This window comes from Clupea harengus, unplaced genomic scaffold (assembly GCF_900700415.2).
Source record: "Clupea harengus unplaced genomic scaffold, Ch_v2.0.2, whole genome shotgun sequence".
NCBI classification, from domain to species: domain Eukaryota; kingdom Metazoa; phylum Chordata; class Actinopteri; order Clupeiformes; family Clupeidae; genus Clupea; species Clupea harengus.
Genome location: NW_024880243.1, coordinates 1,962 through 25,004, shown reverse-complemented (window position 1 = coordinate 25,004; position 23,043 = coordinate 1,962). Strand labels below are relative to the sequence as shown.

General features: G+C 41.9%; 2 protein-coding genes across 3 annotated transcripts; both read right to left on the bottom strand.

Annotated features, from left to right (window-relative positions):
* Positions 1-196: 196 nt before the first annotated feature.
* ccne2 (cyclin E2) lies at positions 197-6,622 on the bottom strand. The gene is made up of 11 exons (XM_042706334.1): positions 5,616-6,622; positions 5,404-5,482; positions 5,246-5,299; positions 4,527-4,672; positions 4,085-4,220; positions 3,319-3,465; positions 2,910-3,005; positions 2,648-2,782; positions 2,426-2,537; positions 2,024-2,181; positions 197-1,597 (listed from the first exon to the last, which is right to left on the bottom strand). The coding sequence occupies exons 1-11, from the start codon at positions 5,705-5,707 to the stop codon at positions 1,490-1,492; spliced, it is 1,263 nt and encodes a 420-aa protein (XP_042562268.1). The 5' UTR covers positions 5,708-6,622; the 3' UTR covers positions 197-1,489.
* A 1,081-nt stretch (positions 6,623-7,703) lies between these two features.
* On the bottom strand, positions 7,704-16,031 carry tp53inp1 (tumor protein p53 inducible nuclear protein 1). 2 transcript variants are annotated; one of them, XM_042706332.1, is made up of 4 exons: positions 15,824-16,031; positions 14,329-14,700; positions 10,787-11,204; positions 7,704-10,450 (listed from the first exon to the last, which is right to left on the bottom strand). In XM_042706332.1, the coding sequence occupies exons 2-4, from the start codon at positions 14,549-14,551 to the stop codon at positions 10,180-10,182; spliced, it is 912 nt and encodes a 303-aa protein (XP_042562266.1). In that variant the 5' UTR covers positions 14,552-14,700; positions 15,824-16,031; the 3' UTR covers positions 7,704-10,179. The 2 variants fall into 2 exon arrangements, with proteins under 2 accessions (XP_042562266.1, XP_042562267.1); XM_042706333.1 differs by having other exon boundaries at positions 7,704-10,429; positions 15,824-16,030.
* Positions 16,032-23,043: the final 7,012 nt, after the last annotated feature.

The window sequence follows — 23,043 nt, the reverse complement described above, 5'->3', positions numbered from 1 at the left end:
ACAGTGGGAAGAGGTGACTTGAGGGCCCTAATGAACTTTAGCGAGAGATGCTCATTAGTTTGCCGGTGTCCCTCACTGGAATGTGCCTGTGTAAATGTTTATCTTCCCCGCCCTCCAATAGAATTGAATCTTTCCACCAAATAGCAAAGTTCACAGCAATGATTGGCAGCAACAGCTTGTGTACAGTCCCAGTACCAATCAAACCTCTGGGCTCTTGCTAGGTCTTGAACTTCCAGAAGTACTGTCAACATACGATCAACAAAACAAGAATGGAAACGCAAGCAGGTTTTTCTTAGTCATTGTTGTTTTACATTATATGCTTTATTTTTCGAACATTCTTTTTTTGTTAATATTTGTACACATTTACAATCTAATGTATTTATTTACATGTCATATGTTATACAGAGTACAAAGATCAGAACATCTGACCGGCATTGTGGTACACAGCTTTTACAGTCCTCCGTCATCCCTCTGGTCACAAATATACCCCCGATCATCCTGAACTGAGGCCGAAGCCATAGAAAGCTAAAAGGCTTAGGATATACTTCTTACTGCATCTTTCCCCCAGCCCATCTTCAATCAAAGGTAGTAAATTCATAAATAAACCACTGGAATTAAATATTTGCCTTTGGCAGCACCAAGGAGTACATTTCTTTTTTAAACAGCTGACAATGTACATATAGACAAACTTTGAAAATACTGCTGCATTATATATATAAAAAAATAAATACAATGCAATCATTCGGCTAATCATCTCTAATCCACACTTCAACACATACACACACACACATATTTTTTTTTTCCTTTTAAAATGATAATAATAATAATAATAATAACAACAACAGCTATAAAAGCTTGTCAAGTCTTCCAGGAATGTTAATTCCGGCACTGGAGCGCAATTCACACGACACACGGGTGTCAACGACTCACTCACTCAAACACACGGGGCAGAATGAAAATGCCTGCAGCCCATGGGCACATCTAAAACCACTGCACACACACACACACACACACACTCAGACACACCAGTTAGGCCACGATGGCATATAGCACCAATGTCATGAGTGGGTTTTTCCTAGGATCACATGAAACTTAACCAGTTTCCCAGACACGCACATTCACACATGATAAAAAAGTCATATATCTGTTCAGAGCTAGGTGGAGAGTTGAATCCACCTAACTGTGTATCAGCAGCATTTAGCCTTTAGACTGTTTTCACCCGATGTGCGGCCATTTTGTCCCCAACTTGTCTCCTGGCCCCTTCTGCATTTTTAGCGCTTACCAATAAGCAAACACCAGTGTTTAACAGCCAAGTACTGCCAAGATAGACTGGAAAAAAACAGTGCAGTCCAATATAAAATCCCTGAATCCGACACAGAGAGAGGCTCATTTTAACCTGACACTCCTGCACAAGACAGAAAGAGGCACATCTTTATAGGGCTTCTTCGCTTGGTCCTCTATTGGTCGAGTGGCTTGTCCCCGGGGGCTCTCATTGGCTTAGAGGTTTTTCCGTACTCTTGGGTGGGGTTAGGACACCTCCCATGGCAACAGGGGACAGACGGTCTTCGTTCTCCTGCTGCCTCACATGAACATCATTCTGTCGAGAGAACACAACAAGGTCATTAGAGGTCGAACAGATATACATGCGGACATGCAATACCAGTATGGGTCACAGCCACTCTGCACCCACAACTAGTTTACAAGGAGCTGAATGGCTCTCTGGTTACAAGCTCAAGCAGCATGGTGCAAATATGAAGAGCTAAATCTGCATAAAGTTTAAGCCTCCACACCCATCTGGCTCTTCAGGCCAATTTGGTCATAGATGATCCTTCACATTCATAGCATGAAGATGAACAATTGGGACGGACATAATATATTATAGGTTCTGTGACTGGTTAATTGTCAGTGAACTCTGGGATTTGGGCTTAGGTACATCCTGATGTAGCCCCCACTCCATACTAAGGTCAATTGTGGGGTGGAACATCGGGCAAATAACTAAAAGTGATGTCAGTGTTAGACTCACCAGCATGCCCAGGTAGTCTGCGTGCGTCTGGATGTTGTGGCGATCTTCAGTTAGAACCTTCCGGAAGTCCTTGAGCTCAGCCTTCTCACGCTCGCTGACCACCGACATGTAGGGGGCCATCCAGCTTACACAGGCCGCCACATTCTCCCACGTCATACCTGTGCCAAAACGGACCAACCACACTCATGAGCACAAAGAGGGCAGAGTTCACAACCATATTCACTTAGGGAGTAACTCAGAACTCCAACGCTACATATGCAACTAAGGCATAATACCAGAACATCGTTAACTCTATAGTCACAGCTGACTTGCCTTTACAGTTTTTCAATTGACAAAGAGGGGGGAAAAAACTATTTGGAGAAAATGCTAACAAGCTAAAATGTATGTCAATTAACTCCTTACCCGATACTTTATGAACAACTTCAAACGACGAAAAGTGACAAAACGCTGCAGCGGCTAAGACTCCATAGTGGAACTCCAGTGAGTTGATGTCCAACACACACAAATCCAAAAGCTGCAAAAGCAAACAGGAAACAGACCGTCAGTACAATAATCTTTCACTGAGACATAAGTAGATGCCGAGCGAAGCTGCACAGCAGGCAGTGGAGGAGTTGGAGAACGTACCTGTGTGATCTGGATGAAGACTTCTTGGGGAAACTGTGGAATGAGGAAGTTGGGGCCATCCCTTAGGGAATCCACCTGTGCATAGAGCTTCAGCCAGGAGATGGCCGTTTCAGGGCAGAGTTCCCACTTTAAGGCCTGAGGAACAAAGAAAGCAATCGATGAAGAAAAAGATAAACTAGTGTGACAGAAACATCGAGAGGCAAGCTCAAACACTGAACACACACCACTGGCGAAGGTGATGTGTTATGATGAAACCATGTACCTTCAGCACAATAAGCTCCATCCCCAGAATCTCCTCCTCCTCACAAGCACCATCGGTGACGTAGGCAAACTCCTGGAGCTTGGGAGGGTAGATTTCCTGCCAAGACACAAAGATACAGTATAAGCACAGTGGCAAAGAATTGTAAAAATGGTCATAGCAGGATGATACATGGACGCATGAGTAGTTTGGGCTTAAAGCAAGATACTACCAATTACAAGGCCAAGAAACAATGATAATAACAACTCTGTAGACTGAAATAGATGTTTAATAATCGTGTAATATATAGCAATCTTACACAAATTACAGGATACCACAAGTGGCTCTGCTTGTAATACGCAGAACAAGAGCATATTATACTGTATATCACATGAATATTTCATGGCACACAGTTAAACAGGGCCGTTCCTACCTCCATTTTGGCGGCGATGAATAGGGCTGTGATCCCGATGAGCTGCAGCTGGTTTTTTGGGAGGTCGCTCTGGGTGAGCATAAAGCGGTCGAAAAAGTCCTGGGCCAGGTAGAAGGTCTCCCGATGCAACGAGTACGCCTCACTCACCTGTGCAGAGATTGATTGATCTTTGTTTATTATTTGTGGTATATTTATGTAAAGCACTCTTAGCCGCACTCTGTGTATGAAAAGTGCTACTCTAGTGTGAATGTCGCTATGGTCATATTTGTTTTGTAGAGTGAAAACTGAAATTGGCTAGCCAGCGTCAGCTAAGTGTTTAGCTTAGCTGTTTCCTCCAGTGGTTTACTAGCGTGCGCCAGCTCAACACAAGAGCACACAGCCTCCTGTGGCACGACATGAGAAATGGGAAACCGCTGAGGGTGGGGTAGGGGGCTAGAGCACCCACACAACGGGTTGTGTTCCCAATTTCAAAAGCCTCTTCCCCCCAGCTCTACGTTTCAACCACTATGTGCTAAGCAAGTGAGCCCCCCAGGAAGACATTGTCTTTTGGGTTGAGTAACCTGCCTTGTGACTCATAGTATAGGGATGGTACATTTCAGTAGTATATAGACTCCCTGGGCACTGGATCTAGGCATTGCCAAAGTCTGTTGAGTATGCACATTATCATGTACCATCATATTACATGGGTATAACTATGAGGCTCTTAAATGGATTATATTGGGCTGCAAGTCGTTTACGACCATCCACTGTTTTTTAATTTACTTACCTCCATTAGCCAGTCGAGGAGAATGGCCCTCATCTTGGGCTGCAGATTGGGGTGCCTTTCCATGAGGCTCTTGTCATGACTGTACTTCAGTTCTTTGTTCAGCATTTTAATCCACACATCGTCTGAGCTTGCCCAGCTGTCAATCAGACAATTCATTTAAGTCATTAGGTCAAAACAGAGTTTGCACAGTCTTTGTTTGTTGGGTACACATGCAAAAGGTGAAAACTGGATTTCACTGAATGAAAGCCATCAAATAAGGAGAGTAAATTACCTATTCAGTTTAGGTGTGCCACACAGATTTGAATTTATAAGTAGTGAGACACAAAGGTAGCCACAAAGACTAGGCGACAGGAGATGGGCCATTAGCACCTTCTGTGGAGCAAAATAGGGGGGACATTTTGGGATAACCCCCTATTCCAAACTGTGAATACAAGGGACCAACCTGAGGCTTGGGAGTGGGGACGGCTTGATGAAAAGATTCTTGAATCTGTAGCGCTTGAAGCAGGAGGTGTTGGTCATGTCCTCTGGCTCCTTGTGGGGTGTTTCAATAAGGACACAGGGACTGACCTCTCCCTCTGGCCACCGGTTCTGAAGACAAGAGTCATGACCACATTTTAGTATAAACGGCTAAATACACCTATTACCAACAATTCAAAAGGCACTCACAAAGCCATGAGAACAATACACATATGTAAGCCATGTTTAAATAAACACAGTAGCTATCTCTACAGTACTCTAAAGCGTAAGGCTCAGACATTACGCAACACATCGACCAAGCCAAAAGTAAAACATCGAAGCAACTGAAGAAATAAAAAATCTCCAATCCCAAAATGTATTTTCTTATTATCATCATTTATAAACATCTTATCGTTTCAAAATTACGTGTCTTTGGGGGGGACAAAGAGTGGCAATTGCGATTACGCGGGCTGTGGAAAAGGGAGGGACTAGACTTGAGGCTGGTCAGTGGCGGCTGCGCCAAAACGCATCGATTAGCCCAGTGACACAGTTTAGCCAGCACACGTATTAACACACAACCCCCACGTTGAGCCAGACAGAGTAACAAGTTGTAATTAAATCCGTTACGAAACATAATCCATCAAATAGGAAACATATAGCCCGCCAAAGAAGCCAACAGTATATGTCCTCCTCAGAACGACTTACCTGAATCTCGTAACTTTGCTTCTTAGCAGCACTTGGCATCTTTTTATTGCACTCCTGTGATATAAAAATCAACGTTAAAAGGAGTCCAAATGGGTTACACCGAGCATGAGTGATCACACTTGCATAAAGTTAAATACCGAACAAGATTACCAACAAACCTCAGTTTTTCTTTTCCTTGTTAAAGTGGTATTCGTCTCTGGTGCGTTTTCATTTCTTGCTTGGAGAGTAGTGCGACCACTAAAAAATTCCAAAAAGCAATGTTGGTGATATGTTTCCACCACAGAACACACACTACGGTATTCTTTTCCAACCAAGATATTAACAACTGAAAATCAATTAATGTAGCTAAATAACATAAAATGAACGTTACCTGCGCCTTGACATTTTCTTGATGGTGGTGTCTGGGTGATAAAAAAAAGTACCTAAAAAAGGGTGACATACTGAATTATTCACAATGAACATAATACCCCACAGTGGGCAAGTTCGATAACATCGTTACGTTAAAAAGCTATTTAAAGATTAGCTAGTGATTAGTTGTTAGGCTAAATTGGATAGCTAACGTTAACTAGCAAACTTCCAAAACCTCAGACCTTAAACCAGGATGGCAACAAAGCCACTCATCGAACCTCAACACAAAACCTGTCCATAAAGGTGCATCATCGATGTTTCTTAGCTAAATAATGTAAAAATGTGAGGTCAACTATCTGCAACTGACATATTTCTATCTCAGTAATCATCAATGTTAAGTTACATTAGCTCGAACTCGACGTACAGTCCTACGCGCCAATTTGTATTAAGCGGGAGGACAAGCTGATCACAGCAGGCTAGTGTCCTTATGTTAGCCATCCTACTCCCCACACCAATCAACATTAATTTAAGTTGCCAAACTGTTTAAAAACCAAACTGTACAATAGACTCTATACTACAAACAATAATTTTACACAAGAAGACCGTCTAAAGACACATCACTTCGGTTGCTATCACAGCTACCATCTGCAAGTAGCTTACTAGCTCGCTAACAGAATAAGTTAAGTTGGTATGCCACGTCCATTCAGGGCTTTGTCAATTCTATTTTAGTTATTTAAGTTACACTGAACATGATCTATAAAGGCAGACAGACAACAACCACAACTGTAAACAACTATCCTTAGCTAACGTTATTGATACAAATGTTTTGTTGCCTGTATAGCTATCTCGTTGTAAACTCGACGTCACTGATATTTTCTTGCCCCCAAAATTATTATCTGCCAGGCAGCACAAGTTAGCAGCATTTAAATCCAACAGCTTTGCACACATGTAATACCATACACATAGTGCACCAAAGAAAGTAAAGAAACGAGCAGTAACATAAGAATATAAAAGTGAACAGACAGAAACCCCGCCAGCCCTTTCTTTACCTTCGCAGTAGAATGAATGAATGCATCAGCTGGCGCCGGCGCCAATCCTTATATTCGTCCACCAATGGCCAATGCGCATGTGTGTCCGCGGTTACTTTTTGCGCCTTAAATATTAAAATTAAGAACAACAAAGACTAAATTATGTGCTGTTGGATCTTTTTTGTGCAAAACTTTACGAAAGTTTCACGAATACTTCATAGTTTCGAGACAACATAAGGATATGGTTGCGGACTGTTCATCAGAACACGCTTAGAAGAGTATAGCGATTTTGTTTATCTTTTTTCTTTAAAAAGAACGCTTTCTCTATTTTCCGGTTGGACGGAATGGACGGGGAAGGACTCGGTGCAGCTTTAACCATTGATCACTTATGATGTTTTTTAGTTGTAGATGTATTTTAAGCCATGTTTAACTTCAATACCAAAAACCCCAGATGACATTTCCTGATATGGGAGGAGCTTGAGAGTCAGCTAGCCAATAAGGACGGCGAAAGTTTCGGCAACGTGCTTCTACCAAAAAATGTAAACAAACCAGACTGTGAACTGTGGAACTTTTTCAGCGAGCCTGGCCGCGAACCTATCTCCAGTTTAATGTAGCCTACATTTTGAATTAATCACCAATTAACAACATTTAAAGGGCCAACTGAAGTAAAGCATTCTTTTTCGTCTGACTTAAAGGAGATTGATGTCGTAAAGAAGCCACTCTGTGGCCATCTCTGCTCTAAGGATTTAAGACAACGTGCACTCTCTCCCTCGGTGCATGCCAGCAGCTTAATTTCTCTATTCTTTAATTTAAAGACTAGCGTCCTACAGTCTTCAGATGTAGCACATAATTCTGGTTTGTTTGACATATTGGTAAATACGCGTCACGTGCCATGCATTTATGGCAGGCCTACGTTTAAATCATTGATAACTCATGTTAAAACCTTTTAAAATCTCCCTCTGTTGTCTAGAGGCCTGATATTTCAATGGATGGAATGTGATCGCTGACATTACACATAGCCTGTAGCCTCTGTTGTTTTGTTGTTGCTTACATGGACAATAAAAATGGGACAAACCCATCCAAACTGTAATGAAACGTTTTATTGAAGACTGGTAGCTTACATGGTATTACCAAATAATGAATTTCAGTGAAACAGAGCAGGCTACATAATTGTATCTGCAAATTAAAATGAAAATACAAACAGTCAATGACATTAGTAATGGTTCAAAATAAGTACATCATCTGAAATACAGATAAATAAATGTGATACTAAACCCTACACTTTTGGCAAAGTGCTGTATAATTCCAGTAAACTATAAAAATCAATCAAAAGCATAGTCTAAACACAAAATGAAAAAAAAAAAATGCCACAGAAAATACACTTCACACATTTAACAAAAGAGGTCTGCTACATTTTGTGTATAAAAGGTGTACAGAGCAAGTGGTTCACAGAGACAAACTAACCCCTGTGCATAGAAATTCGCTTTTTGTTTATGGTTGTGTCCTTTTGGACTTTCAAGTTCTTCGCAAATGCATTGTCATACTGTTTTAACCTGGAAGGCACGTGATCAACACAATTCAAGGCAAAAAGAATAGTATCCCTGTGATAAACATGACAAATTGAGAGAGAGGAGAGAAAAGGGGGGCTTGTCCAGCATAAATCATGGAAAAATGGAGACCATTTGCACAGTTCCCATTCCCTTCGTGTTTTGCACCCCCGCGACGTCAGAACATTGTCATGACACAAACACTGTTTTAACAGAAGCGAATTCTGGAGATTGATAGTTGTGTCAAATGAACTGAGTAACAAATAAGGATAGGAAACAGCGTATGTTGTTTACAGTCATGCTAGAACATCACACACAGCCACATACACAACGACAATTGTCCTAAATAGCTAAATACACGTTCTAGTGTCTTGCGTATGTCACCAACTGCTTGAAGAAGAACAACAACAACAACAAAAAAAAGTAACAACCAAACAATACATAGTGAGCACTTAATAGTCAGTTGCACTGGATCTAAGAGCAACAAAAAAATAACAGGTGAATCTGGAAGGTGCATGGTGTCCACGGTCATTCCTTACTGCCCTTTCCTTCACGAGAGTTCGGTCTAGGCAGAACAGTCGTAGCCCTCTGATGTCCACATATTATACGGGCTATTCATAGAGAAGTAAGGAATGACAACAGATAACAGTAGGAAAGACTGCTGCTCTGAGAACCGCTACGCTTGTATTGGATAAGGATTGCTAGAAGATAATGAAACCAAATCAGACAAACATGGAACCATGGAAAGGTTACTGTACTGTACAAATAACAAAACAAAAAAAACATTAACAGTTCCACTCCATCTTCATAAGTTTTAACAGTCGATTGAGGGGAAAGAAGCATCATTTTCACAGTCCTCAAGCAAGCATCTAACTTCTGTTCTGCTTTAAGAAAAGCACTTTTTTTCTTCTTTAACAAGTTCCACGGGTTACAAACATATCCACAAGGCATTGTACACATTTTGATAATTTTTAGAGGTTTGTCTAGACAATTAACATCCATCAAGTAATCTGCATTTTAGTAAAAGGTGAATAGTCCTGACCCTGAGAAGTGTACTGCAGATTTCCAAGTTACAAGAAAGATACAATATTCAAAAACTTTTTTTTTTTCATCGTTTTTCACCGTTCTGGAATCTAGAACTACACAACCATACAATGAACCACATAATTTAAAGATAAAAACAAAAACAAACTGTGGTTTACATACATACACGGAATAACATACGCGCATACACAAACTTCATACTGATATGTAATATATAAGCCATCTTTTTTTCTTTTCAAAAAATATTTTTGGAATTTTTTTTTCCATTTTATATATATTTTACATATTTTTACTATTCAAACATGGCTGTTAGTGAAACAACCATTATTGAACCATAAGTTTTTATTTTTTTCAATTCACAAAATAAAAGTACTAACCTACAGAAATCACAGTGACATTTGCTCACTCCTAGACAGATTGTGTTACTAGCCTGAAGATGTCATTATGGCTTTGAATCGACACTGAGAAACTACACTGCCATTTTGTGTGGTAACTGTTCTTCATGGCCAGGCACTATAAGATGATCGCCTGGCTCTTGGCAGTTGAGCACCAGTTGAGGCTTATAAAGAAGGCAAAAATCCCATCTGCTTAACTGCTTAACTAAGCAACAAATCCCACGTTCTGCTCAACACCAGCATCAGACATGGCATTTCCATGTTTCTGACGCACACACACACACACACACACACACACAGACACACACAGACTTGTTTGTTTCTAATCAGAACTCAAAGCAGAGAATATGCGGAGTGGGGTTGGGGGTGCTCAAAGCCTGACAAGCCTCAAAACTATCCATCCAGATGCGAGCAAACCTGCTGTAAATAAAGTGACCTATGGTATAAAGGCTCTGATTTTGCGAGGGACTCCATTACAAAGACGTATTCCTGGCCATGGAGGTGGCGGTCTGGAGAGCTGATTGTGGGTCTGAAGGAGGGCAGGTGATAGGGAAGGGGCGACTGGGGCGGCTTTAGTAGTTGAAGTGCCTCTGACCAGGCTGATGGACCGGCCCACTGGTCGACTTGGCCTGACGGGCCCGGCCCTCGCGGAGCAGGTTGAAGCGGCGCAGGGCGTTCCGGGAGAGGTTTTGGCGCTCCATGTTTTCCTGGAGGCGCTGAGCGAGACGGCCATGTTTGACCTGTGCCAGGAGGTTGGCGTGGGCAGCCAAGGCAGCTGCATAGCAGCCAGTAGAATGGCTTGGCCGGCGCTGGACCTCAGTCCTGAGAAGAGGAGAAACAGAGCTGAAAATTAGACAAAAACACAAATCAAATATTTCGTCCTATACTCAAATGGTTGAGATCATTCGTAACTTTCAAAGTAAGCTATACAACTTGACTGAGCTACCTTTCCAGAAACGATTTGATTTGGTCATTTATGGTTGACTACAAGGGTATATGGTTGCAGTGTGTTGACTGAATTGTATATATATTTCAAGGTATTGGGGTTTGCAAACAGTGACAAAAACACATTTTTGGACATATTACAAAATAACTGTCACATAGATCAATACATTATTCAAAATCCATTTGTATTTAATAGGGCTAGTTCAGAAAAGAAAAAAAACGCTGGTATCTTACCTGTGCAGGGATGGCTCGCAAGAGCTCTCCTTTGCCAGGGGGCGGGTGACATGACGAGGGTTGTGGAAAGCATAAACGGACATGCTCGGGTGCTCGATCAGCAGGTTCTCCAGGGGGCTGGTCTCCAGTAGGACCGGGTTACGCCCCCCAGCGGTGAAGCACGGTGGTGGGGTGATGAACCAGCTCTCCTCCAGTGCGCAGCTTGACGACTCCCCATCTTCCTCCTCCTCTTCGCTTGCCGCCTCTAGCCGTAAGAAACCGCCGTCCTCTGGGTCGAGGTCGGTGTCAGTGGCCGAGTCCAGCGAGGAGCAGGAGTAGGAACGAAGCGGGTGGTCAGGAGAGGGGGCCTCGAGGTCTTCCAGGTCCTCTGGGTGCACCTCAACCAGGCCGGGCCCACAGAAGGGCGCACAAGTCTCTGCTACAGACGGAGGAAAAAACAAGGCACGGGTCAGTACAATTAGCCCAACTGCCAGGCTGGACAAAGTTAAACATAGTTAAACATAGTATCAGGCAGAGGCAGACAATGGTACTAAAAGCCAGTGTTACTTTAACCAGTAAAGGGATAAGATGGTTTCTGTTCAGAAAGTAAAAATTCTGGTTCAAGGACTAAACCTAGTGGTTGACACGAAATATTGTAGAGACCGGTAACGACATTTGGGAGTTTCATATGTGAGGGAGCTTATGCCTATGCTTATGCTTAAGCTATTATACATAGTATAACTGCACAATGAATAGCATACGTTATTTGGAGTATTAGAATAACATCAACTAGTAAACAATTACACAAAAGAGGAACAAAGGGAGATGGGAAGCTGATATAAGCACAGTGAGGAACTGCACTTATATATCCTGCCCTTAGAGGGCGCAAGGGCATCTAGCAAAGTCAAACACTAACACGGTCAAACAAACTCTTGGACCACTTATCTACATGTATGTCCATAGCAGGAAGCTTCATGGGTATGGCAGAACTCAGGAGATTCTCAAAGGTTATTACTTTTCCTTAGACCGTAGTACAGCTTGCAGCCCAGTCACAATGGGGTGACACGTACCAGCCCAATTTTAGGGCCAAAAATACATTCTGATCTAAATGTGATCATCCAAATGACACTAACCCTCCCACCACACCCTAAACCAAGGACCACACCCTCTTCTGCTTGTTCTGCCCAAAGGTTTGGTGCATAACTATGACCTGCTCCACAGCATGACCTCCCACACCACGGGCCTAACAGATTGTGTGTCCACAGGATGTCTCCTTGCTGACAGCAGCAAACATTTGGGTGAGAATGGCTGGTAATCCTAACTGCATTTGCTGACCCCTTAACCAGCTTAGGGGCCCATCAACGGGGTGTGCTGCCTGAAGCAAATTAACCTCTAATCCGCTCAATCAGGTGAGGCAGCAATGGTGGCCAAGCAACCCAGAATACACAAAACCCAGGGCTTCTCATCTATTGGGTAGACAGTGACAAGTTTCAGAGCGAGAATCTTGTGAACTGACCTCCAAATAACCAATATTTTAAAGTGGCTACCGATGGAGAAATAAAATGTCTATGTTCTAGTCAGGACATGTGCATTTGAGCAGCTCCTCTGCAGCATGTCTGTGATACTTCCCAGGGATGGACAAATCCTCATGTTTTCAAGCGGATGTTTCGTGTTGCTTGCCCAGACCCGAGATGGAATTATATGGACATTTAATATTGGATGCATAGTAGCCTATATAGCCTATATTATATATATATATTAACTACATTTTATTTTAGTTCCCACCATTGCTTAAAATGATCCCACATAAGGATTGCAAAAATATATACATGAACTAACATTACTGTATCCTAACACTAGCTTAAATTGCTGTACTTTAATATTCAAAAAGTGAGATGGCAAGGTTATATAATATGTTAGGAAGCAGCTTTTTAAAACATGAAATTACATTATTTCACAACCATTCAGTGATGGAGATCAGCTATGTATATTTTGGCATTTGGGCGGTAGGGACAAAATGTGCCTAAATTTTGTTGTTGTTGCTGCTGTAGCCATTCTTAAAATGTTAACAACTAGTAGGCTAGCTGAGAAGACTAAGGAGAGGGGGCAGACTTTGTAGCTGACATTTTCCTAAGAGAGGGTCGAAGCAACTCCTCATAGAGTAATGAGTTAAAAATAATGCGTTATTTTAGATTGTTGTTAATATTAGCTGGAATGATAAAAAATGATTTGTACCCTAAGCTCAATACTTTTCCCTCGCTGGCTGTGTACACTGGCTACTCAAATGTTTAACTAAGGTCATCCCTACTTCATTAAAGAACTCAATGAAATAACGTATACATACATACATACATACATACATACATACATACATACATACATCAGATAAGTTTAAGTCGTTTATTCATACTTTGTTGTGATATTAATTCATTGTCTTTATCCAGAAACAAAGCATTGTGCAATTGTCATTGTCTGTCTTTGTTTACTATGTTGCCACAGATTGCCACATGATGTTGCGGCTTGCATTTGACCTTTGTCCCTCCCCTACTTTTTTCCGATTGGTTATTGACATTGCAGATGGGATTTTGAGAGAGCAGAGGGAAGTCTGCCGGCAAATTAGGAATATAGAATAACTAGCCCAGACTCAGAATCAGCTCGTCTCAGGTGCCCGGGCAAGCGATTTTTCCACCCTGCTTCCTAACTACCAAAGAACAGTAGCTGAACTAGAACTTTGAGGCCTAGAGTAAACAGGGCATTTTCACACTTGTCTTGTTCGTCCTGACGTGCTGGTAAATGTGTTTTTGAGCAGTGCTTCTATTTTCATCTTTTTCATATTTAGAATAGGTGATGGCCTCTGAGATGCTGATGGAAACTTTTGAACTCCGGTGTCAGGCGATTCAAATAGCTGTGCCACAGTCTGTGTTACCAAATGATGATGGCCAATGGTTGCAGCCTAAAATAGCAGCTCCCTTCTTCTAATAAGAACACCTACGCTAGTGAATTGACATGAAGTACGCCAAGGGCTATGACTACAGTGGTCTTGGAGATAATCTTGACCTTGGGCCCAAGCAAGACACACCGCGAGCCAAACCATCCACACACACACGCACAGAAAAAGATTTTTTTTAAAGACACTGGCTGTTTGCCTGGTGCACAGTAGCATCCTGGTGTCTGCCATAAAGTCTGTCTTCAGGGGCACATGTGTTATCCAGCTAACCCATGCAGTCAAACTTAGCTGAAGCCCCTCAAGACCATTTAATATTTATAAGCCATATGAGCAGTGAGCACACTGCTTGCTAGTCTATTTTGGGGTACCCCCATCTAGGACATGAACTGTAATAACATTGACAAGATGTTTTCACCTATGACTTACAGTAGAGGTAAAACACAGAAGCAGATTACTGATGACAATGCCTCTTGGGGTCTACAGTTGTGACGACTGGTGCTACTGGAGTAGTGCTCAAAGCCAGGTGATTTTTTAGGATTTATGCAACATTCAATGTGTGTTGCATAATTTTTTTCAGTTAATGTGTGTGGGGGTGGGGAAGCTGAGGTTGACTCACCTAGGCAGTTCACCAAGATCCACTCATCGTCCTCCTCTTTGTCATCGCAGCCTGGCTGGGCCATGCCTCCATGAACGTCCTCTTCGGTGTCCCCAAACAGGATGCTGGTGAACCTCTGGAACATGGTGGCGGTGGCGACTGTGGCTGCGGACCTGGAGGGCTGGGACAACGCTGGGCTGGTCGGACCCGCGGGCGATGGGAGAGGGTGGGGTGCTTTGGTCATCAGCTGCGGAAACCGCTGCTCGGAGAAGTTTCCCGGAAGGTACGGAGGTGCATGAGGGGCGAGGTGCTCATCTGACGAGGAGGTTTCTCTGAAGTTCACTCATAGCCGTTTCCCAAAGTGTGCAGAACAAACACAAAATATAGAAAAGCCTAGGAGAAGAAGGCAAAAATAACAATTCCCACATTATATCATGTGTAATGACATAGTACACTCCTGTAACAACAAAATATATTACTGTCAGATCTACAGCCATTTTATTCAGAGGGCATGGGCTACACAGTTGTGAATGTTCCTTCATGTTATTTTGGCATTCCAAATAAATATAAACATATAGGCCTACTTGACAACAGACAGCTCTAAAAACATGAATAAGGGAACTTAAGTGATGATACCAGTGTTCCTTGTGTGATCAGCATTAGCCTATAGCAGAAAATAATGCTAATATTTGCTTAGAATGGCATATCTGATGTTTACCACTAGGATGTGTGTGAAACCTGACCAACAAGATAACATAACTACCGGCTGTCTATATATTCTCATCACAGATAACATAGGTTGCTTAGCAAAAGCGAGCCAGTTGCCTGTTATGCTATATCACGATACGACCCTGCCTGCAGAACAAAGCTGCACATATGAGCCTGTGTGATCGCGAATTACGTAACCATGGGTCCTCGGCTTTGTTTGGTCTGTAAGAAATCTTCCATAATGCCCAAACCTAGTAAGTGGCACAAAGTTTGTCTTGCTAAAACAGAATGATGGCGTTATGGCCCCTATCGCTTTTTTCATAAGTAAAACGGTTTTAACCCGACCAACAACCCATCAAATTGCGCTCCGGAGACGGTTTGTTGATCACCAGCAAGAGGAGGGGCTGAGGGGGTTCTGCGTAACCTTACACCGACTGGGCGGAACGCTACCGCAAACGTCTATAACAAAAATGTTATGTAGCAAATGTTGAATGTCGAACAAAACCCGTTTAATAGGAATAGTCGGATAATTGTAGGCCTAGTCGTATCCACCACAATGCAAAGTTTCTGGAATAGCCTACATTTTCGATTGGCTACATAAGCGAATGATGTGATAAGAGCAACATGCCAAAAGAGTCTATTTTAAAACGTTTGATAGCATAGAGCATTTAACAATTCATATTGCTATACACATTGCGGTCTTGTCAAATCTAAACAGCATATCTTTATTAATCAACATTTTACGAGTCTACTTTCAAACGAACTTTTTGTCCTTCCTCCGTCAGACAACAAAGAGCTGAAAACTCACCTGCGGCAGGAAGAAAACTGTTAACAGCGAAAATATATTCACAGACACTCTGAGGTAGATATTTGCTTGAAGGTATAAAAATATATATTTTTTTCTTCGCAGAAGAAATTAAAGTTTCTGGACCCTATTTCGGAGCAACGTCGTTCTTTTTCTCCAGCTCCGTCTAGGTCTCAACTACACCCTTTGTTGTTATTGTTGTGGAGCATTAACAGCTGATCGGCTGCAACGTAACGAAGGACGGCCTACTGGGCGGGCAATAGAGCAGTCAAATCAGCCAATGAAACTCTGTTATTGACTCTGACTGACTGTCACCAACGCACGTGACCCAGCCTAGAAGGAGACAAGACCGGGCAAAGACTTGCCTTGAGGAAGAACTTGTGTTTGGAGTGACACAGAGACTTATTCATTAAAGAGAAGAAAAAGCAATGACATTTTATAGATGTACAATATTCAAAGTAGAAATCTTAAATAGTGGAAGTAGAAATAATTTGTGAGAATAGGCTACCTCTACACACACAGTGCACATTTCTTTCTTCCTTTTTACAGATATTGAGTTAAATCATCTTGACTTTAAAAAGCAATTACTCTTTACTACCTCAATTATTTTATCCAGCTCTCTGATAATGTAATATGAGAATACATTAACTAGTAAAATAAGCACTCCATGTATTTGTCAGATATATGAGTGATGAGTATATGCATTCAGCCAAATCAGTTGTCATAGGCCTGTGACCATTCGGTGTGATGCCAAATACAAGCTCTCTGGTAGTTCACATCAGGTCCATTAAGTTAATGAAATATATTGAATAAATGTCAAAGCCAGTGGAGCATCCCACAGATATGGGCTCTTCCTAGAGTCTTGGGAGCAGGAGAAAGGGGTCCCAACAAAGAGCTTACAGATTGATCCCCATTCAGTATTTAGGTCACCCTAAAGGCAACAAAGCCCTTGCCCCCAAAGAGATGAGGGGTGCGCTGGTAGAAGATGCATGGGGCTCAATCAATGATTCTGCAACCTCACAAAAACAATTCAACCTCACAAAAATAAAAACTCAGCTGCAGCTGACTGCAGCAACAATTAGACAGGGCAACCATGGCAATATTCTTTCCGCATTTAGTGCCCTCAATTATGTCCTCAGATTAAACTGACTGAGGGTATGTCATTCCATTTTAACTTCTGTTTATTTTAGGAATCAAAACTACAAAAACTATTATTACAAATGATAATGATTCAATTATCGCATGTTCAATGGTAATATCGGAGGCCAAACAGACTCTAAAACTGCTTGCCAGTCTAGACGCCATTGTTGTACCCATTCATCTTCCCAGTCGGAGTCACTGTGAACGGAAAGAAGAACTCAGTATTAATGCTGTATTAATATAGCTGTATAAATGGAAAGAAATGCATCCTCAGTGAAATAGCATGCATTGGTTATACAAACTAAAACCAAAATACATGGCACAGGGAGGGAAATGCATGTCAGAGCAAGAACATTATATCTGAGATCCAGGCCAGGCAAGATGATTAACATTTCCTGTGACTATGAGAGTCTGAGGCTGTATTTAGATCTGAACACACATGCACAACTAAGGAACTGGGGCGAGGGTAGGGTCACCCATGTTGTCAGAGAACACATAATCTGCCCCTTTAGCTGATTGTTCCCCTCTGGTGTTTTAGGCCAGTGTTTGTGTACAGAAAAGGACACATTCTTCCTGCAAGGCAAATATTTTCCTCCTTTTCCTTGATGATGTAAGTATCATTTCAAATTCTCACAGTCACACTTTCCTCACTTCAACCAAATATAGAGGCCAAAACAAGGTCACACCTGAAATACAGTATGTGGTGTTATAACACTGATATGTTATCAGGTCTGGAAAAAAGCATTTTCCATAACACCTTTATCTACCATTGGAAAATGTAATAGCCTTAATATATAATATTGTGCAACTGTGTGTATAGAAATAAAGTACAAAGTAAAACATTGTTATTTAAATGATGAAGCTACTTATCCATGTTAACATAATCGTCTCATGTGGGAACAGGTTTTTATCAGTCACAAGTGTTAAAGGACAGGAGTACATTAACAAATGATTAACTTTGCCAAAACAAAATGTATTTTCCATAATTTGCCATTGTAATTCCAGTCCATGCCCCGTGACGACTACACAAGATGCACTGTGAATCTCTTGGGGAGGCCGCTGGGAATGTTATGTAATGTTGTTAATGTTTAGGCCATGTCCAGTACTTCATGTGCGAGTATCGCAGGTTGAATGACCAAACACTTCATGCCACCTCCCATTTGGAGTCATTTGTTGACGTTCAATCACCATAAGAGACCGTGAAAAAGGTCTGTTGTTTTCCCAGTTTGCTTGTAAGCTAGTAATGTTCCCCATCACGCCCTATTTAGGAGATGATGTATATGTGAGTCACTGTTAATAAGAATAGGTGAAGTCAGTGTAGTAATTCAGATCACACATACACTTTTCATGAGGGTTTAGGTTAATCATATCAAAGTCTACTCTCATACCTCTTTTACTGTGTTATGCTCAGGTCAAAGCATACTAAAATAAAAAAAAAGTGTCTAAAAAATATACAGCGCCCATACGTTGCACCATAAGGCCGGCAGTGGGTTTTACATACTGTAGGTCAGGTCTCATGTAACATGCACTCAGGAATGCCAAGTTCACAGCAACGTGAAGAAAACATTTGCAGACCTGTAGCGAGGACATGTAGCAGCACCACCCCAACAAGAACAACTTTTAAAGTAATCATGCTTCTTCTTTAAAAGCAAACTCAACTATGTGAACCACAGGGGGTTCTGAAATGAAGCACTTGTACAAGAGATAAAAAAAAAAAGAGTAAGAAATAAATATTTATTTCAACAGTGTAATGCCAACCTTACGGAGCGGTGAGGCTAGGCTAAAGGATTGGATGAGGGGAAGGAGCTTAGAGTGACATCTGGGTGGATGATTGCATCAGCTGAACAAGACAGGCAAGGGGGCAGGACACAGCAAGATGAGTCACTAACTTTTGGGGTGGAACATCCTGTCCATCAAGTCTGAGGTAACATTTGCCATGTTTTGCAAATCTTTCCGGTTGCCTTCGTTTACAGTAGAAATCATAAGGGCTATGACTGAATATGCTGATAAGTCCTGTGATGAACATCTGAAATGAAGATCTAAGATGTTTCCCTGTACACTCCTTGATATAAAGACACACCTTGTGGCTTACATTTACCTCAGACATTTGCCGTCCCACAGGAATTCAACTTCAAAAAAGTTGGCTGATTTCCATTAAAAACAGGAATGGCACATATCTGTAGATAAAACAGGTATATCTACATTGCTGGTTAATAGAAACAAAAACAACATCAAAAACCTTGGCTGCGTTGTTGTTTGACTAGTGGTGAAAGGTGTAGTGGTCTCAGAGAAAATGGCAAGAGAGCCTCATTTGACTTTTATTGGAAGATTCATACAAATTACAATGTAACAGCAGTTGTTTTCTTCAGACGACAAAAATATTGCATCTACTCAGGAAATTTCAATGGCATGTATGATTTCCTTGATAAACACAGCTTATTTGCATACTTTTTATTACAAAAGAATATGTCCAGCAAAATGTATCTTGTACCACCACATTTTTTATATGTATGACCTATTGTACAAAGTGCACAGAATGACATGAATCTACCAGCAATCTTAACACACTTGCATCAACTACTCTTAATGCATGCTAAATTGGTGTTATTCCTTTCAATCATTATAAATATTGTGAAATTATTGCACATCACTTATTTTTACAATTTTTATATATTCCATATCAAACATGCTGCCCTGATGCATGACATAAATTAAAAGGCAGATCAAACAAATATTTTTTTTAAACACTTCCTTGAAAGAACCTGAGAATAGTTTGGACATGAATTGGCAAACAAACAAAAAAGCTGCATGAAATGAAAAACACACTTCAAAACATATCTACAAATAATTCACATTAGCATTTTGGAAACAACAATGACAAACAACTTCCTTGGGGCAAAAGCCTATTTTGGGAATCAGTGGAGTTGAATATTAACAGGAATGGATACTACATTGTTCTCACAGTATCTGTTATTAGCTGTGTGAGTCAGCTTCATAAACAGCTTTCACCTCTCCAGAAATGAGAACCATTAGTCAAGGTCCTGCGACCAAAGCCAGCCTCCTCTCACCAAAAGTCATACCACACTGACCAGAGCTAAAAGTAGGCCAGATGTAACCACAGCCACACCAACTAACTACAAAAGTCTTTCAAAAAACGGTGCCATATCTCCAAATAAAACACGTTAAAAAAGTAAAGCATCATAAGGTAAAGTCAATTGATAATAGCATAAATTGAAGTGATGAGATGGCAAAGATAAACACCAAATATTAACCAATAGACTTGACATCTTACCCACACAAGGGGATGTATAATGATTACTTTCCGCCTCAGACTGTGGACCTCCAGTGACCCCTTCACACTTTCTGCAAAATATGACCCAGTTGGCAGCTCAGCCAGAGTCATTGTGTGCTACGGCAAGAAAGCAGTAATGGCTGTGCCAAGCCAGTTGACTTTGTTGTCAGCCCTTGCATGTGTTTGTATAATAGTCATCTGTGCTACAGTCGACTCCCTGCTCATCTCATTCAAAACAGGGTCCCAAGCCAGCTGGATGTTTTTTTGTGTGTGCTGCAGACAGATTTGAGCATATGAAGAGGAACTGGGTTGTTATGGTAACGGGGGATGGCTTGACGAATGGAATTGAGGCCCCCCAATTCTTCTTGTGTGTTCTAAAGAGTCCATGCAATGCCCTTCTTATTAATCCTATTCCTCTGGACAATATGTGCCTCTGCCTACAGGACACGTGTCTCTGCTTTATTGTCCTCTGGCTGTGTGTACTGAGAGAGGATTGTAGAAGAAATACATGGAATACATATCTACATAGACATTCAGGTTACACCCTAGAGCACGGAGGCCAACACATTTTTTGTTTCTTTATCATGCCAACTCCAGGTTGGTAGATAAAATGATGTTCCCATCAACAATTACATTCAAACTGGGGCCATAGTTTGTACCTTGTGCGTTTCCATAGAAACAGAGAGAAACACCTATCTTAGTTCCCTAATCTTCCATAGGGGTGAGGGTTTTAAAGGGACAAGCTGCAAAAGAGTGCAGTTTTTTGTTTGTTTTGTTTCCGTCACCAAAATACTACTTGCCTTTTGTTCTCACAATACTTGCGTGTAGAAAGAAACTCAACATGATTTTTGTCTTAAAATTGATATGACTGAAAAAGGGAAAGTCATCTGTGACCTCGTCTATCCCTACTGTTTAAAAAGACCAAATCCTTTGTCAACTTAAAGTCTGGCTTCGTCAGTGGTCCTTTAAACACACACAGAGAGAGCATCACAAGGGTCTGTTTCAGGCTTTTTGGCCCGGCCATTCTGTGGGACCAGCTGCACTGAGCGTGTGGGACTGACAGCTACACTAACATCCCTTTTACGTCTGCGCTCCATCGGCTTTGCTTGTGGCCCAGAAAGCCGGCAACAATGGCAGGGCTTCAACAGAGTCAGTGATTATGAGCAAGGACAAAAGGGGCTAGGATCAGTGAGGACTTTGTTTTGATTCAGTCCTTCAGTCTTCTTTTTCCCCTCTCTCTCTCTCTTTCTCTCTCTCTCTCTTTTCTAGACAAATGAGAATCCAGTGCTAATGAGAGCAGATTCGGGAAAAGAGAGCTCCCTGTGCAAAGGCCCCTCTGAGGCACTTGCTAAGGCAGGGGCTTTTATTAAGGCACAGGACAACACGCACACACACAAACAAAAGTCAGTGACACTTCTTGGCTAGCATCCTACCAATTAACTCTCTCCCTCTCATTTTTTCAATATATCTCTCTCTCACACACACACAAACACACACAGGCACACACAGACACATACAGACACATACAGACACACACACAGACAAACACACAGACACGACCCTGCACACACACACATACACAGACACACACACACACACACACACACACACACGAGCCTGCACAAACACACACACACACAAACACACACAGAGCCTGCCCAAACACATTCATATGCCATGGTCGTTCACTTGCTCTCATTTACTTGGCTGATATTCAGACTGGGAGGTGGGGTGAAAAGTGGGATCAAGTCTCCCAACCCCCGACATGGACACACACATACACACACACACACACACACACAAATACACACACACACACACACACACATACACACACATACACACACATAGGCACATTCTCTGGCAGCTCCTTTCAGGAGGAATCCTCGTCCGAGTCCTCCAGCTGAAAGTCCCCTCCTCCTCCTCCTCCTCCTCCTCCTCCTCTTTTCTCTTCCTCTCCCCCCCGTGCCCCTCTTCTCTCCCCCCTCAGACCCCCGTTCATGTCGTGCAAGGGGGTGTAGGAGAACTGTGGCCGCCCGGGACGCGCGCTACATTTTCGGCACGCTTGGATCAGGTTACCGGCCACGCTCGCCATCAGCAGAGAGGCCAGGATTGCGGTGATAATGAGCCAGCTCTGCCTGCACAGAAGGAGGGAGGGAAAGAGAGAGAGTGAGTATGAGAGAGAGAGAGAGAGAGAGGGAAAGAAAGAGAGAGAGAGGCGTGATAAACTTTGACCTCTAGCTCTCTTTCTGCACACAATACACTCCAGGACAGACAGTGCCTTACTTGGATGTAATTGTGTGTGCACTACCTGTGTATATGTATGTATGTACAACCCCAAATCAGAAAAGTTGGGACGGTATCGAAAATGCAAATAAAAAAAGAAAGCAGTGATTTATAAATTTACCTTGACTTGTATTTCATTGCAGACAAAAAGCTGCATCCAGGAAAGGTCTAGTCCTTTAGGAGCAAAGATGGGCCGAGGATCGCCAGTTTGGCAACAAATGCGCGAGCAAATTATTGAAATGTTTAAAAACAATGTTTCTCAAAGAAAGATACGAACGGATTTGGATATTTCACCCTCCATGATGATAACATAATTAAAAGATTCAAAGAATCTGAAGGATTCTCAGTGTGTAAAGGGCAAGGGCGCAAGCCTAAGATGAATAACCGCGATCTCCGATCCCTCAGATGGCACTGCATCAAGAACCGTCATTCATCTATAAGCGATATAACCACATGGGCTCAGGATTACTTTGGCAAACCTTTTTCAAGCACTACATTACATAGT

Bases quoted from the DNA above. Each gene is read 5' to 3' on its own strand.
- ccne2 (XM_042706334.1), bottom strand. From the start codon at position 5,707: ATGTTCATTGTGAATAATTCAGTATGTCACCCTTTTTTAGGTACTTTT. The intron at 2,538-2,647 runs GTACGTTCTCCA...TTGCTTTTGCAG, and splicing joins TCTTCATCCAGATCACACAG to CTTTTGGATTTGTGTGTGTT. The intron at 1,598-2,023 runs GTGAGTCTAACA...TTCTCTCGACAG, and splicing joins CAGACTACCTGGGCATGCTG to AATGATGTTCATGTGAGGCA.
- tp53inp1 (XM_042706332.1), bottom strand. From the start codon at position 14,551: ATGACCAAAGCACCCCACCCTCTCCCATCGCCCGCGGGTCCGACCAGC. The intron at 11,205-14,328 runs GTGAGTCAACCT...CTCCGTCTGTAG, and splicing joins GATCTTGGTGAACTGCCTAG to CAGAGACTTGTGCGCCCTTC. The intron at 10,451-10,786 runs GTAAGATACCAG...TCTAATTTTCAG, and splicing joins TGCGAGCCATCCCTGCACAG to CTCTGTTTCTCCTCTTCTCA.